This window comes from Sinohyriopsis cumingii, chromosome 13 (assembly GCF_028554795.1).
Source record: "Sinohyriopsis cumingii isolate HCF-2022 chromosome 13, ASM2855479v2, whole genome shotgun sequence".
NCBI classification, from domain to species: Eukaryota; Metazoa; Mollusca; class Bivalvia; order Unionida; family Unionidae; genus Sinohyriopsis; species Sinohyriopsis cumingii.
Window position 1 is genome coordinate 23,989,926 of NC_142973.1, and position 18,173 is coordinate 24,008,098.

Consider the following 18,173-nt stretch of genomic DNA (forward strand, 5'->3'; position numbering starts at 1 on the left):
TCCCTTTCAGTGGTGGAAGTGGAAAAATGAATGAATAACTAAATAAAGATTGGCTCCAGCCAAGCTGTTCATTATGGTTCAGATAGTCCAACTTTGGTGTGAAAAAAATCACGTGTACATGTTGTAGCTATATATTTATTTTTTAACGCATATGTTTCACTAAGGGTTAGTGTGTGGAATTATTTATCATGCAACTATGAGACGAATTAGATCAACATTGGTCCATGTTGATGTAACCTATATTCGAGTGCCATTTTTTCTAAGTTTTATCTACGATGTGGTAGATTGGTAGCTTCGACTACCATAGGACGAAATAGAGGTAGGGATACTAATATAACATACAGTGTTTATTTCTATGAGAGTAAACAAGCAGGTTTATTGTTTTCATGATACAATGCATTACTTTTTTTTTGTAAAAAAAAATTTGTTGGAACACAAGTTGTTAGGATTTCATATGTTCCCCTACATCCCCACTTGACTTGGTGTAAAGGGCATTACCTTAAATTGTTTTGCATCCTGATCTTTACGTGCATTCTCTTACATAAACACCAAGCACATGCATACATTCACGCATTTTGTACACAGAAGCAAGATCACATACAAAACCCAAGGTGTTTTATAATTTATATAAAAAAAATAATTAATAGACATTTTCTGCTCACCCTGAAATGAAATTAAGGAAGAGGTATTTAAAAAAATGCAACTGTAGAAATTTTTTTAAGTCTTGTACTTAATGTTGAGAGTAGGGACCCCTTTTGCTTAAAATCATCACTTCTGTATTCATCATGTCATTTTTTATGATATATTTTTCCAGCATTTTCATATGATAAAACACAATTTTCATTAATAGATGAGATTTGGGAAGTTTTATGCATAATGTGATCTGTATACAACATATTTTGCAAGCAAAATTAAGAAGTTAATAATTGTTATTTCCTATAAAGAGCTTTATTCGTGTAATTCTAAAATATGGATTGTAAGTTTGGATCCATTCCACAAATAATTTACAAAAACTGTAATTAAATAAGTGCACAATTTGTTATATTCTCTAATTACAAAAAATTCATTTATGATTATCACTTAATCTTTTTTGAAAGCTGGTTTGTGGCAATATATTTATGGACAAATCAAAAATAAAAGCTCATCAGTTTTGTGTCTTTTTTACTAAGTTTAGGGACAAAAAAAGTCATATTTTTATCTGCACCAGTTACACACACTCTCTTTCTGATGATGTTTTATGTATCCACCATGATGTTTTATGTATCCACCATGATGTTTTATGTATCCACCACAATATGTGACTATCTTATTTAAGAATATTATTAATATCTAATATTTTAGTGTCATTTAATAATTGTGCTTGAATTTCATATTTAAACTGTTCAACTGTCAATCACTCTTGATGTCTTTTGACCCCTTCTTCTTGGACGTGTACAACATGTGCATGTTGAGTTGTGATGGAGAGCTACTAGTCATTTACACCGTCACCATACTTTAATATACACTGCCCTGCCATGATGGGTGAGAAGCAAAAAATCTTGTAAGCTGTACATCGCATGTAATGAAATTGTTCCATTTCCTGGTCCTAATAGATAATATGTTGGTCATTTTTAGAATGGAAAAGTTGCATTTTGTTTTGTTTATTGATTGGTGATTTTAGTTTATTAAAATTGAAGTTTCTGTTATGATTCAGTCACTTATTTGATATTTGCAGCCGGCTGGAATGCCAATAGCAATGTAAATGTAATAACTACTCCTTTATTAAGTCATCTGCTCAAACAGGTAATAATTGTCAAAAATGTTTTGGTGACAGTGCATTTGTTGTTTTAAAAATGTTGAATAAATTGCCTTTAAGTTTGTAAATAGCACTGTGAAGCTATTTTCTTTTTCTGTTCTTGTACTATATGTATATTCAGTCAGCAAGGAATTATAAACCTTGATGATTTAGTCTATGTATAAAACACAGACGGTTTCTTTGTAAAGTCAATTGGTTTTCATGTGGCAGAGACTTAAAATATGATTTACGGGGTAGATATTAATGAGGCCTCAGCTGAGTTAGAATTTCAGTGTTCAACAACTCCATTTAACAGAGTCGTATGCTGCAATTGTTGGACCAAACCACTTTCATCTCTACATGATAACTTCTTTATTTATGATTAGTTTTGAATCTTATGGTTGAAATGTTGATATGGATAAGACCTTTGCTGAGTATAGATATCAGTCACCATCTAGGTTCTTAGCTGATGGAGTTATAACCCTTGGTTGTTGGACCTGTTCACTTTCATTTTTGCAAAATAACAGTTAATTACATGTTCATGGATTTTAACCAAATTTGCTATGCATCTTCATATTGATGAGATCTAGGCTAAATTTCATTTGTCAGCATTCCACATTACTTAACAGTTACTAATTGTCAGATCCATCCTGTACAATTAATCTCTTGTTGGATTTCAAACAACTTTAGCAGATATCGATGAGTATTGCTGGGTTACATTATAGCATACAACATTGTCTTTTAGCAGTGTTATGGCCATTGATTGTCGGGTGCACTCGCTGTACATTCTGTGCAATACACATTTCTCCCTTCATTCATAATGAAATCAATCCAGATTTGGTAAGAAACTTTATATTGATGACACATTGGCTGACTTTGATTTTAAGCATTTGATCTCATTAGACCCATCCAATTTTGTTTTCAAACAATAATTCTCTCAATAATTATTGATCAAGAAATGTTTGTCTTAAACTTATATTAATATAACTTTAGTGGAATCTGATTATTAGTTTCTGTGATATCATCTGTTGGAGTTATGGACAACATATATTAACATCATTTAGTGTGTGTGTGTGTGATTTGGATTTTTAATGTAGTTTTAAGACTTTTATGGTCATATTGCAGCGATGTCTGCAGTGTGGCAGTTTATAGTGATGTCTAGCACTGGGGCATCATGCCGCATACGTGTAGTGTGATGTCCCATCCAGTCACATTATCCTGATACCAGGCCGACCAGTCCTGATGCTAACCTTGTAATGGTGGGTGCCAAGTGAGGCAGCTGTTAGTACCATTTTTATAAGTCTTTGGTATGACTCAACCAGGGTTTGAATCCATGACCTCCTGCATCCGAGGTGGACACATCATTTAGTGAAGTTATGACTGTTGTATGTTGACATCATTTAGTGGAGTTATGGTTATTGTTTAAAGACAACATTTAGTGGAGCTATAGTTATTATATATTAATGTCATTTATTGGAGTTATGGCTGTTGTTTAATGACACCATTTAGTCAAGTTTGGCTATTGTATATTGGTATTGTTTAGTGGAGCTAAAGCTGTTGTATATTAATATCATTTAGTGGAGTTCTGGCTATTGTTTAATGACATCATTTATTGGCATTATGGCTATTGTATATTGATATCATGTAGTGGAGTTATGGCTTTTGTGTACTGACTTCATGTAAGGGAGTTATGGCTATAGTATATTTATATTGTTAGTGGAGCTATAGCTATTGTATATTGATGTAATTTAGTGGAGTTATGGCTATTGTTTGATTACATCATTTATTGACATTATGGCTATTGTATATTGATATGGAGTTGTGGCTATTGTTTAATGACATCATTTAGTGGTGCTGTGGCTATTGTTTATTGATATCATGTAGTGAAGTTATGGCTTTTGTGTATTGACATCATGTAGTGGAGTTATGGCTATTGTATATTGATATTGCTTAGTGGAGCTATAGCTATTGTATATTGGTATAATTTAGTGGAGTTATGGCTATTGTTTAATGACATCATTTATTGGCATTATGGCTATTGTTTAATGACACCATTTAGTGGAGTTTGGCTATTGTATATTGATATTGTTTAATGGAGCTATAGCTATTGTATATTGATATAATTTAGTGGAGTTATGGCTATTGTTTAATAATATCATTTATTGGCGTTATGGCTATTGTATATTGATATCATGTTATGGATATATGGCTATTGTGTATTGACATCATGAAGTGGAGTTATGCCTGTTATTTAATGAAACCATTTAGTGGAGTTTTGGCTATTGTGTATTGACATCATTTAGTGTTGCTATAGCTATTGTATATTGACATTATTAGTGTAGTTATGGATATTGTATATTATCATTTAGTGGAGCTGTAGTTATTGTATATTAATATCATTTGGTGGAGTTAAAGCTATTGTTTATTGACACCATTGAGTGGAGTTATGGCTATTATATAGTGACATTTAGTGTGGGTGTGATTTCAGTTTTTAATATAGCATCAACAGTTTTAGTCCCATCGCTGCAATGTGGCAATAGCGATGTTTAGCACTGTAGATATGTAGCATTATGTCCCACCCAGTCACACTATCCTGACACCAGGCTGACCAGACCTAGCACTAACCTCTTAATGCTGAGTGCCAAGTGAGTCAGCTGTCAGTACCATTTTGATAGATCTTTCTTATAACTTGACTGGGGTTCAAACCCACAACCTCCCATATCCTAGGTGGATACTCTGATCACTCAGGTTACTGTGGTGGTACTGACATCATTTAGTGGAGATGTGGCTGTTAAATATAATGAACCAACATTTTTGGCTCAGCAGAGTAGCTCTGAATCCTGTTTTATTTCAAGCATATTTTGTATACAGCTTGATAATGACGCTGTGGGTTAATTTGCCAGCATTCTGCATTTGTGGTATCTTCCCTTACAATGATTCATTTATGATTCCAGCAAAAAGTTGGGGACAACTGTTCCTAGAGTTTGAATTTTATTATTAATGTACAGTATTTTCATTTGTCAGATTGACCAGAAGAGATCCACCTGTAGAAATGGAGAAGGTGTATGTGAACCCAGATCATTCCAGTCAGCTCTTGGTTCAGATGTCAGAGCTTTGGAGAAAAGACAAGTTTTGTGATGCTGTTCTGGTTCTTAGAAATGCTAGGTTCAAGGTATAATATCAAATCAAAATTAAGTTGTTCAAATTTGATTGAGACAAGGGGAGCACACAACTTGAATGGACTGATAAATAAGTACTTTTCCAGTGCCGGTCTGTGTTTGCACAGACATCTTTCACACAAATAGACCTGTAATGCCTTCCTTCTGGTACATAGTCATAGTTTCGATGTTAAACTTACAAAGTATCCTCTTTAGGTCAATTGCCACCACCATTTTCAGCTGATGTACAATGCACCATGTTATTGGTTAGTTGGAATTACATCATAAGGGGGGCAACACATGAAATCCAATAGATGTCGCTAGGACAAAGCACCAGTATAGCTGTTCGATCTGCCTTGGTATAGATAGAGTGATCAGAACATTGGCTAGCGAAGATGACATCAGACTGGCACCGTGGGTGTATTTTGCCATCAGCGTGTGTGATGTAATAAAACTGGTTAACTATGACTGACTATCTAGGATTGGTTAAAACTTGTATAAGGATTCAAATTCATTTCAGGGCTAATACTGGCAGACAAAATAGCTACAATAATTCAATTCAGGGCTAATGCTAGTGTGTAAAATAGGTACAGTAATTAAAAATCAGGGCTAATATTGGTGTGTAGAAATGCTACAGTAATTCAACTGAGTGCTAATAATAATGGGGAAAATAGCTGCAATAATTCATTTCAGGGCTAATACTAGTGTGTAAAATAGGCACTGTACAGTAATTCAATTTAGGGCTAATACTACGGGGCAAAATAGCTGCAATAATTCATTTCAGGGCTAATACTAGTGTGTAAAATAGCTACAATAATTCAGTATCATGTGAAAGCAATTGAAAACAAGATTGATACACTTCAAGAAAGGACTAGTGTGCATCTCTGATGGGATAACAGTATTTGTAATTAGACTTTATTTTCATAGATTAAAGATTAAACAAGTAAAGAATAGCACCAGATTCTTCTTCTTTGTTTTTATGTAACAGTGAAAGATTAAAACTTTGCATTAATATATGTGTATTAGTTGGAGTCATTTATATAAATGTTTTTAATTCAACTCAAAAAATGTGACACGGAAATAATCCATTTTCACTAAAATCCTTGATATGAAATGTAGACTCAAGACCATACATGATAAGTTTATTAGGTGAAGGAAGAACCAGGGGAGAGCCACCAACCCATGGCAAGCTTACTCCAGAGATCTCTCTAGGATTTTAAAACTAGGAGTCCAGGACTCCTATTTTGGTAAAAATAGGAGTCCCACCATCAAAAGTTGCAGTCCCTTCTTTCCTACAGAATCAACACAAACGTGAGTGCATCTATTTTTGAAGGAGAGGTTTCCATAATGTAATCACTCACTATAATATAGCTTCATTACAAATAGTCCATTGACAGATCGCAAATTAATGGTTTATTTGTTTATGTCTAAAAGTAGTAATTTTAGGCAATTGTTAAATAGTATCTTATTTGCTGTTTTTTCCCGTATTGTCGCAAATACATATCAGGTCGGAAAACAGATTACAGTAGACCTTAAAGTGCATCTCGCAAATTCCACAACATAGCACTGTCCCATACGTTTCTGACCTACATAATTTGCATTTTAAAGTTAATTATTTAATAAAATAATACCTTGGCTTTGCTTTCAATGATCTGTATATTTTTCTGAAAATATTTGCCTGATGGTTTACGAAAACAGCCAATCTAATAAACTGGTACATCCCAGACTTCGCGAAGTCCGCCATTATTTCCGTTAGGCCTACTGGTTCACTTAGAGTTTCAAACTAATTTTATGATGAAATAGTGTAAACGAGGCAGTTAATAATCACCGATTCTGATCTTAAAACACAAGTTTGTATGTTTTATCATTAAAGGATATCATGCATGAAATTGATAGTTGCTACCTTACTCGGAAAAAGGTTAATGGTCAGTCAGCTATCAAAACATATGCTTGTGAATGGGCAAGAATTTGTTTGTCAACGTAATTGATATTAAAACTAGGCCTAGCTACTGATGTATTGATGAATACATTTTGCTCCAACACTAGAACTAACTGAGCTAAGGCGAGCTGCATTTAAAAAAAAGTATTGTCAGTTAATGTACCTCTTAAATAGCTCTTGTTCGCCCATCAGAGTGATACTGAATTTTATCAATCCAAGTCAAGACTTATTCCAAACACTGAGCTAGGCATCACACACTTTCTTACACTTAGCTACTGTCCTATCCGAACTATCAATTCTAGCAGCTTTAGCACTCTTCTGAATTTCGTTACAATCTTCGTAAGTTTACCGTTTAACCCCAAAATACTTATCCAGATTTATGAATGGCATTTTGTCTAAGTCTAAACATGTCTTGATTCTCGTGCACTACTTATTCCGATACATTCGGAAATGAACATAGTAACGAAAGCTAAAGTTGTTTATTTGATGTACTTTTGTAAATGACCACATGTACATCTCTGGGTCTTTCTGACTCTGAATTCAGTCACTGTAAATATCAGTACATTTTTGCATCCGGCCACCAGTCAAACAAAGCCTTTGATCTTGCTGCCCAGCTATTGCATCATGTTCTTTTTGATGCACTCTTATAATGGCAACATGTATGTACATTAAGGGGTCTTTCAGTTACTGAATTCTGTCATTGTAAATGTCAGCACAGCTAATTGATCAACACATTTTCCCACAAAGCAGGTGGCTGAAGCAGGACTGGCAAGTCTTTGAAATTTGCCACACACGTATAACATGCGTACGGAGGACTCCCGCCTCAGGGATTTTCTGCATCCCAGATCAAAAATTGGCATCCAAATACGCGTAATTAATATCTGATTACTCACATACTCACATTGGCTGAGATGAAAACAAATTCACATTGACAGGGATGAAAACAAATTCACATTGATAGAGATGAAAAAAAATTCACATTAACAGATGAAAATAAATACATTGACAGAGATGAAAACAAATTCACACTGACAGGGATGAAAACAAATTCACATTAACAGATGAAAACAAATTCACACTGACAGAGATGAAAAAAAATTCACATTGACAGAGATGAAAACAAATTCACATTAACAGGGATGAAAAAAATTCACATTGACAGGGATGAAAACAAATTCACATTAACAGGGATGAAAACAGATTCACATTCACATTGACAGAGATGAAAACAAATTCACATTGACAGAGATGAAAACAAATTCACATTGATAGAGATGAAAACAAATTCACATTAACAGGGATGAAAACAAATTAACATTCACATTGACAGAGATGAAAACAAATTCACATTGACAGGGATGAAAACAAATTCACATTGACAGGGATGAAAAAATTTACATTAACAGGGATGAAAACAAATTCACATTCACATTGACAATTATGAAAACAAATTCACATTAACAGGGATGAAAACAAATTCACATTGACAGGGATGAAAAAAATTCACATTGACAGGGATGAAAACAAATTCACATTAACAGGGATGAAAACAAATTCACATTCACATTAACAGAGATGAAAACAAATTCACATTGACTGGGATGAAAACAAATTCACATTGACAGAGATGAAAACATTCACATTCACATTGACAGAGATGAAAACAAATTCACATTGACAGAGATGAAAAAAATCACATTGACAGGGATGAAAACAAATTCACATTGATAGAGATGAAAACAAATTCACATTCACATTGACAGAGATGAAAACAAATTCACATTGACAGGGATGAAAACAAATTCACATTGACAGAGATGAAAACAAATTCACATTCACATTGACAGGGATGAAAACAAATTCACATTGACAGAGATGAAAATGAATTCACATTCACATTGACAGAGATGAAAACAAATTCACATTGACAGAGATGAAAACAAATTCACATTAACAGGGATGAAAACAAATTCACATTCACATTGACAGAGATGAAAACAAATTCACATTGACAGGGATGAAAAGAAATTCACATTGACAGGGATGAAAAAAATTCACATTAACAGGGATGAAAACAAATTCACATTCACATTGACAAATATGAAAGCAAATTTACGTTGACAGGGATGAAAACAAATTCACATTGACTAGGATGAAAACAAATTCACATTAACAGGGATGAAAACAAATTCACATTGACAGGGATGAAAACAAATTCACATTGACAGGGATGAAAACAAATTCACAATCACATTGACAGAGATGAAAACATTCACATTCACATTGACAGAGATGAAAAAAATTCACATTCACATTGACAGAGATGGAAACAAATTCACATTGACATTGATGAAAACAAATTCACATTGACAGGGATGAAAACAAATTCACATTCACATTGACAGAGATGAAAACAAATTCACATTGACAGAGATGAAAACAAATTCACATTGATAGAGATGAAAACAAATTCACATTGACAGGGATAAAAACAAATTCACATTGACAGAGATGAAAACAAATTCACATTGATAGAGATGAAAACAAATTCACATTGATAGAGATGAAAACGAATTCACATTGACAGAGATGAAAACAAATTCACATTGATAGAGATGAAAACAAATTCACATTGACAGGGATGAAAACAAATTCACATTGACAGGGATGAAAAAAATTCACATTGACAGGGATGAAAACAAATTCACATTGACAGAGATGAAAACAAATTCACATTCACATTGACAGAGATGAAAACAAATTCACATTGACAGAGATGAAAACAAATTCACATTGACAGAGATGAAAACAAATTCACATTAACAGGGATGAAAACAAATTCACATTCACATTGACAGGGATGAAAACAAATTCACATTGACAGGGATGAAAAAATTCACATTAACAGGGATGAAAACAAATTCACATTCACATTGACAGAGATGAAAACAAATTCACATTGACAGGGATGAAAACAAATTCACATTGACAGGGATGAAAAAAATTCACATTAACAGGGATGAAAACAAATTCACATTAACAGGGATGAAAACAAATTCACATTCACATTGACAGAGATGAAAACAAATTCACATTCACAGGGATGAAAACAAATTCACATTAACAGGGATGAAAACAAATTCACATTGATAGAGATGAAAACAAATTCACATTGACAGGGATGAAAACAAATTCACATTGATAGAGATGAAAACAAATTCACATTGACAGATGAAAACAAATTCACATTGACAGGGATGAAAAAAATTCACATTGACAGAGATGAAAACAAATTCACATTGACGGAGATGAAAACAAATTCACATTAACAGGGATGAAAACAAATTCGCATTGACAGGGATGAAAACGAATTCACACTGACAGGGATGAAAACAAATTCACATTAACAGGGATGAAAACAAATTCACATTCACATTGACAGAGATGAAAACAAATTCACATTGACAGGGATGAAAACAAATTCACATTGACAGGGATGAAAAAAATTCACATTAACAGGGATGAAAACAAATTCACATTAACAGGGATGAAAACAAATTCACATTCACATTGACAGAGATGAAAACAAATTCACATTCACAGGGATGAAAACAAATTCACATTAACAGGGATGAAAACAAATTCACATTGATAGAGATGAAAACAAATTCACATTGACAGGGATGAAAACAAATTCACATTGATAGAGATGAAAACAAATTCACATTGACAGAGATGAAAACAGATTCACATTGACAGGGATGAAAAAAATTCACATTGACAGAGATGAAAACAAATTCACATTGACGGAGATGAAAACAAATTCACATTAACAGGGATGAAAACAAATTCGCATTGACAGGGATGAAAACGAATTCACACTGACAGGGATGAAAACAAATTCACATTAACAGGGATGAAAACAAATTCACATTAACAGGTACCAAGGGTCCACAACTTGTTTTTTGTTTAATACTTGAAGAAAAAAAATTGGGTATATTGTTATAGTAAAGATTCATTTCGCATTTAGTTACCTCTTCTGATACCATCAATTGTTTTCTGTTCTCTGCCTTATCCCATTTTTAAAAAGTAAATTTGAATCCTGCCAATACTTTCTCATCTTTTGCCTCCAGATTTAAAATTAAGTTGCACTATTTTATTCACATGCATATCATGCACCAAAACTTGGTTGCTCTGACCTACTTTTCAAGATTGATTATAATAATTGCTTTAAAATTGTGTCCTTCCTTCTTGTCCAGTTTGTGACTCCAATCAGTGCTCAATGAAACATTTTTTTTTGACACAGGCCCAGGGCTGGTCACTTTAAAAGAATCACAATCCCTGACAAAAATTCCACAAGCCCTGACTTAAAATTCCACAAGCCTGGACTCCTATTTACATATGTCCAACATTTCCTTTCTTAATATTATTTGTCACACATTGTTGCACCTGCTACAATTCAAATATAAATTTGATCGGGAGTTTGAAGGGTATGCTGTATAAACTGCTCAAAGGATAGATTAATATCAGCTCCAGTCATGACTGTTTATCGTTTACATATGCTACATCTACTGAAAGTGTTTTTTTGGTATTGTTTCAAAGATTACCGAAAATTGTGTTTCCTCCAAACAAGACCATGTCGGGGGTTTGGGAGTACATAATCAGTGTTTTTTGCATATGTAACAATATGATTAAAATTAGATCTCCACTTCACGTAGGACAATGGCTGTCTGATACAAGTCAGATTGTGCCTTGTTATGGCAGTATGTCACAATTCTGAAAATATACTTCTGCATTTCACCAGTGCGCTCAAAGTTTTCTCTGACATATTTGATGATTTTTTTCGTTGACAATCCTGACAGGCACCTCATCTACATTTAATTTACAAGATGAGTCCAATTTGAAATTAGAGGGGCCCCAGGCATTGGGCTATCCGATTTTTTATAGCACTGCCAATATATCAAACTTGTGTTATGTGTGCATCTTGGGATGAATATGTGATACACCAAAAATTGGGTAACTGTAACCCACATTCAGGACTTAATAAATATTGTTTGAAAATCATGTACATAGTATAATGTCAGTACCTTTTCACGAAACATAAGCTGATAGATAGTACATCTTAAAATGATTCTTTTAACTTTGGTGGTTAACAGCACAGTAGCACATGAAAGGTTATATCATGCTGAAGCTTTTGGAGTAAAGTGTGCCTTGCTCAGGGATACACAGAGGCAGTTCACCTGACATCGTCTGGGCAGGATTTGAACCTGCCCCATACTGGTTCAGCATGCTAACCACTGAGACTACTTTTGTTGTTAAATATGGGGATATCTCGCTAGCTTTTGCTCACTAAGAACTCTAGCTTCCATATTGCAATATTTTGATTGTCTGTCTTGTTTTGTTCCTATGCCCATTTGATTTTAGGAAGAAAAAGATGAATTGTATAATTCTTGCATAATTTCTACACAGATGCAAGCTGTAAGGTTATAAACTAGGTAAGTTCTAATTAGTTTATATTACTTTCAAAATGTTTTCACCTATTTTTGTATTGTTGTTCACAGCTTCACAAACTTGTCCTTATGGCAGCCTGCCCTGGCATTCAGGCTACCCAGTCTATGGCAGAGGAGAAGAGCCATTTCCAGATTTCCTTACCTGATGACTATGATATGACAGCTGTTGTAAATGTACTGGATTACCTGTATGATGGTGCTGTTCGGTTGCGGTGCGATAACGTACACAAAGTACAACAATTGGCAAAGTATCTTCAGTTACACTCTTTAGTCAATTACTGCCTGGATTTTAAATCTATACATGAGAATCAAGATGCAAATGTAAATGAAAAGAATGCATTGCTAATAAAAAGAATAAAGCTGGAACCTGGTACATACATGGAAAGTATTGGAGACTCAAAGGAGAAAATGACAAATGAACATATTTCCAGTTCATCTGACATTATGGACTCTTCAGAGGATGTAAATGTTTCAGAAAGAACAGATGCCTTAAGTGAACATGCAGATTCCCAAACCTCAAAAGCAGGACCAGGATCTGTTGACATTGAAGAGGAGACTGAAATGCACCATTTCCAAGCCATTAGTCAGGTCAGTAACAACTATTTATGCTCATAAAGTATATTGGTCAAGCCACAGGTAAAAGCTGCATCCCACTTAAAAGAAAGTTCAAACGGACCTGAAAACACCCTACCTGGCTGATATTTACCTAAACACCAGATGCAAAGAAACTTAGGTTACTTTTTGCTTATATTACTGTGATTTCAAGTTAGTAAAAATGCTTAATCAACTACTCTTACTCAATTTTAACAAATTCTTTTATTTATTTATACTTTCTAAAACTTCAAAATAATGGCACTTTCAAAGATTTCTAAATGTGTTTGAAACAACCCCTGTACCATGTACATGAGGGCAAATGCACACGTCTTCAGGTTATATTGTTCGTCCTCATTTATTCATTGCAGATAAAACATTACTGTAACTATTCATACATAACACACTAAAATGCATAAAATTGCAGATGTTACATTTATACATGTAGTTGGTATATGAATTAAACCCTTCTTTCCTACAGAATCAACACAGATGTGCGTGCATGTATTTTTAGAGGGAGAGGTTTTTGTAATGTAATCACTCTCTTTAACTTCGTTACCACAGTGCATTGACACGATTGCCAATTTCTGGTTTATTTATTTGTCTGCGTACATGTAGTAATTTTAGGAAGTGGTTAAATAGTATCTGTTTTGCTGCTTTTTCCGTATTTTCACAAATACGTGTCAAGTCAGAAAATAATTTATAGACCTTACAACGCATCTTGTGAATTCCACAACACAGCATTGTCCCATACATTTCTGACCTAAATAATTTGCATTTTAAAGTTAAATCTTTAATAAAATAATACAGAGGCTTTGCTTTCAATGAATTGTATATTTTTCTGAATATATTTGCCCGATGACAGACAATCTAATAAACTGTTACATCCCAGACTTAGCGATATCTGCCATTACTTCCCATTAAGCTACTGGTTCACTTACAGTTTCAAACTAACTTTATGAGGAAACAGTGTACAAGAGGCAGGTAATATATATCCATATCACTGATTCTGATCTTAAAACACAAATTACTATTTACTCACTATTGTTAAAGTTTTGAAACACAAGTTTATAAATCTTTATCATCAAAGGAAACATGCAGAAGTAGGGCTATGATAGTTGCTATCTTACTTGGGAAAGGGTTAATAGTCAATCAGCTATCAAAGCACATTGAGTTTGTTTGTCAACATAATTGACATAAAAACTAGGCCTAGCTACTGATGTCTTGATGAATACATTTCACTACAACACTAGAACTAACCGGGCTAAGGCGAGGGGCATCTTAAAAAATATGATCAGTCAATGTACCTCTTAAAAAATCATAGGGCGAAGTCATTTTCGCTTTCCTAATAGAAGAAAGTGAAGTTAACAATTTTTAGGTGACTTAGTCACCCACTTTGCCTGGTAGCGTGACCCCTGGCCCTTCCAAAAAAACGATGAAAATTAGAAGAACTAATGGTTGCCATTGAGTTTAATTTCTACATTCTTTATAACACAGACATAGCTCTTGTTTGTCCATCAGAGTGAGACTGAATTTTTTCAATCCAAGTAAGGACTTATTCCAAACTCTAAGCTAGGCATCACACACTTTCTTACACTTAGCTACTGTCCCATCCGAACTATCAATTCTAGCAGCTTTAGCACTCTTCTGAATCTTGTTAAATCTTCGTAAGTTTGCCGTTTAACCCCAAAATACTTTTCCAAATTTGTGAATGGCATTTTGTCTAAGTCTCAACATTTCTTGATTCTGATGTTATGTGCACTGCTTATTCCACTACATTCGGAAATGAACACAATAATGAAAGCTAAAGTTGTTTATTCGATGTACTCATATAAATGACCACATGTACATCTCTGGGTCTTTCTGCCTCTGAATTCAATCACTGTAAGTATCAGTACATTTCCCACCCAGCCGCCAGTCACACCCTTTGAACTTGCTGCCCAGCTATTGCATCATGTTCTTTTGATGTATGCTTATAATGGCAACATGTACATCAAGGGGTCTTTCAGCCACTGAATTCTGACATTGTAAATATCAGCACAGTTAATTGATGAACACATTTTCCCACAAAGCAGTTGGCTGAAGCAGGACTGGCAAGTGTTTGAATTTTGCTGCACACCTATTACGTGCATATGGAGGACTCCTGCCACAGCGATTTTCTGCATCCCAGATAAAAAGTTGGTGTCCAGATATGTGTGATTAAGCGGTCCCGAGATCTCTGGGTGTCTGTTTGGTCTTAAATAAAAATGGTACCAATCTGATATCAATTATGCCCACCAAGAGGGCCAGCTTGAAAATCTCGCTATTGCTACAGATTGGATGGTCATATCAACATGGGGTTTTCACCAAACATTTCTGATGTTATTTAGTTGGTTCAAAACAAAAATGGTGCCAATCTTACATCCAATATGGCCTTTATGATGGCCATTTTGAAAGTCTTGTTATTGCTACCCCTGCTGAATAGATGGTCAGATCAACAGATTCTACAAGAATATCAGAGATGGTTTCATTATTCATCAGTTCACCTGTTAATCCCTGGAATTTCTTTTAATTTTCACCTGAAATGGGTGTAGGAAACCTTTTTTGGGAGTTACTTCTGAATGCATCCAAATACATCTGCTTCCAAGAGATTTTTATTTAGCCGAATGCATAGGTGTATAAAAGATGTTATTTTCGATTGGCGATTTCACTTGCTGTTATGCAGAAGTGTATAAGTTGGAATTGTTTTTCTGTGTGTGTATTGGACCCTTTATTTTTGTGTCCTGGCCACTTTTTACTCCAAATCTCAAACTTATCCTACTTTTTACAAACATCCATCTGTCTTTGTTCAGTTTGGAAAAGTCAGCTTCATATCTCAGGCCAGAAAGTGTGGGCACAGACTCTGGTTTTGAAACCATTAATATTTGGCGTTCAAAAAATGTGGTCTTCAAAAATTTTGTTTTTTCTCCACTTTATTTTGTAATGCAGATAGATAGTCTACATTATTTAGTATCATCATAGAATGATATCTGTCCACTTTTCTGTAATACCACCCACTTTGATGTATCTTAAATGGAGTTGATGGTACAGAGCTTGGAAGTAGGGTACAACCATAAACATGGCTCACATGGTAACAAGTTAAAAAAGAACAAATGGTCTTATTGTTACAGTCATATTGGACCACAGATCTGCATCATTTGAATAATTTTATTGTCTTCACACTAAACAAACCATCTTTGTCAAATTTGAAGCCACAAGAAATATTATACATTTTTTTAAGAAGAAGCTTAAAGTATGGGGAGTGATATTTAATAGTTGAACTGGATCTGGTCTGCCATCATATAAAGACGTCTACTAAATTCTGTTAAATCTGGTCGAATTTGTTTGATATTTTTTTAAATGTTTAGAAATGGTGTCCTTATTTGATGGCAGCTTGGTGTCCCTTGTTTAGCGTGAAAACCTCATTACCAGGATGCTTTCTGTCAAATTTGGTCAAATCATATTTAATTGTCATTGCAAAGATTTCGTTTTTTTAAGTACAAGTGACCATATTTGATCGCAGATTATCATCATTTGTACAGACTTAAAAGGACTTTAAACCAGAATGCATTCTGCCAAAATTGTTAGAATTTTGTGTAAAGTGATTTTTAGGAAGAATTGTGAAAATGTTTTTTTTGGTTGTTTTTTTAATAATAGCAGCCATATTTGATGACAGATCATTATAAACATAAACATGCTCACTGTCAATTTGGTCAAATGATGTTAAGCTATTTTTAAGAAGTTGTTAATGGTTTTTCTATTGTTAGTAACATTGGCCAAATATGATCAAAGATTGACATCTTTTGTATAAAATTGAAGACATTTATACAAGGATGCTCTCTGTCATATGTGGTCAAATTTTGCTGAGCAATTTTGAAAATATAGGTACTGGAGAAGAGTTTGTATTTGTTTAAATTTTTTAGTTATGCAACTACCTTTATATGCATCAACATACTTTTCACAGCTTTGAGAGACCAATGTGCATGGATGCTTTCTGCAAAATTGGGTTAATTTTGGTACTCAGGCTTTTTTTGTTGAGAAGTTGTTTAATATGTAATGGCAGCCATATTTATTGGTGTTTGGCATAATTTTTGCAACTTGAGGAATCTCTTGCCACGATCATGTCTAGAATTGAACTTGTTTGCTACTTGCATATTTTTGCAAATTTAGAAAAACTTAGCTTGTGTGCTGTTGTTAAAAATAATTTTAAAAATAATTTTTTTTACCTTGATCATAATATTGAAATGTTCATAAAAAGAAACTACTTTTATTTTACTTTCACTTGAAATTTTCTTATGAACAGAATGCTTCATGTGCAGATGAATTCCATTTTGTTTATGACTGAAGTGATTACACATGTCCAAGTTCAAATCTGTTGACCCTGAAAAGTTATTATGCATTAAAAAATGAAAAACTGTTTCAATGACTTGCAGTTTTAGCAACATTTGCAAGCATTACAAGTTTTAAGAAGACACGTAGTAACAGATTTTAACTCAAGTCAGATAATATCATAGAATATTTTGATATCTGAAGAATACAATTTTTGGGGCATGCAACAGTTGCATCTTAAAATCATAATGTATAGACCCTGGTCCACTGAGCATTTTCAGTAGATAATGGCCACCATGAAGTGTTGTTATACATTAAACAGTTCACCTCACAGAAAGGAATCAGTGCCAAGTCAAACTTTGCTTTAATTTTCAGAAATTATGCATCTGTTTTTGCTCAACTATGTAAAGTAGTGACTTGTGATTATGGAAGTGTTAAATCCAACCCAGAGGTTGCTCCATGTTAAATTTCTTCAACATTGGTACTTATGTTTTCAGAAATTGTATAAAGCTTTTTTTTAATTTTTGGATGGATATGTTTGTTGTAAGAGTTGTCATGTCAGTTTTAAAGATTTGGACCATTGGAGTCTTTCTCTACAACACAGGAATTTAGACCCTAGGTTATAAAATAGAAACTTCATGTGCATTGCTGTCAGACAGAAAAAATTCTACCCATAGATCAGTTTTGAGGCAGTGTCTAGTTTTAAATTCCGATCCTGACGGTGGAATATCCAATCCATCACCAATGCATAATGGTTCATTCTTTTTGTCATACTCACATCTACAAAGCTTCTGTTAGCAACACGATGGTTCAAGTGAAGAATAGAAAGTTCAGATATTCATACAGTTGTGTAA

The 18,173-nt window shown here is 33.9% G+C and overlaps 1 protein-coding gene across 3 annotated transcripts in view; it reads left to right on the top strand.

Moving 5' to 3' along the window:
• LOC149785063 (uncharacterized) overlaps window positions 1-18,173 on the top strand; it is a 63,077-nt gene continuing 44,904 nt past the window's right edge. The window contains exons 1-3 of one of the 3 annotated variants that reach the window (XM_089978783.1): window positions 1-319; window positions 4,799-4,946; window positions 12,433-12,969. In XM_089978783.1, coding sequence (XP_089834909.1) covers window positions 4,827-4,946; window positions 12,433-12,969 — 657 coding nt within the window. In that variant the 5' untranslated portion in view covers window positions 1-319; window positions 4,799-4,826. The remainder of the gene's footprint in view (window positions 320-4,798; window positions 4,947-12,432; window positions 12,970-18,173) is intronic. The other 2 variants (XM_089978782.1, XM_089978784.1) reach the window with 2 other exon arrangements.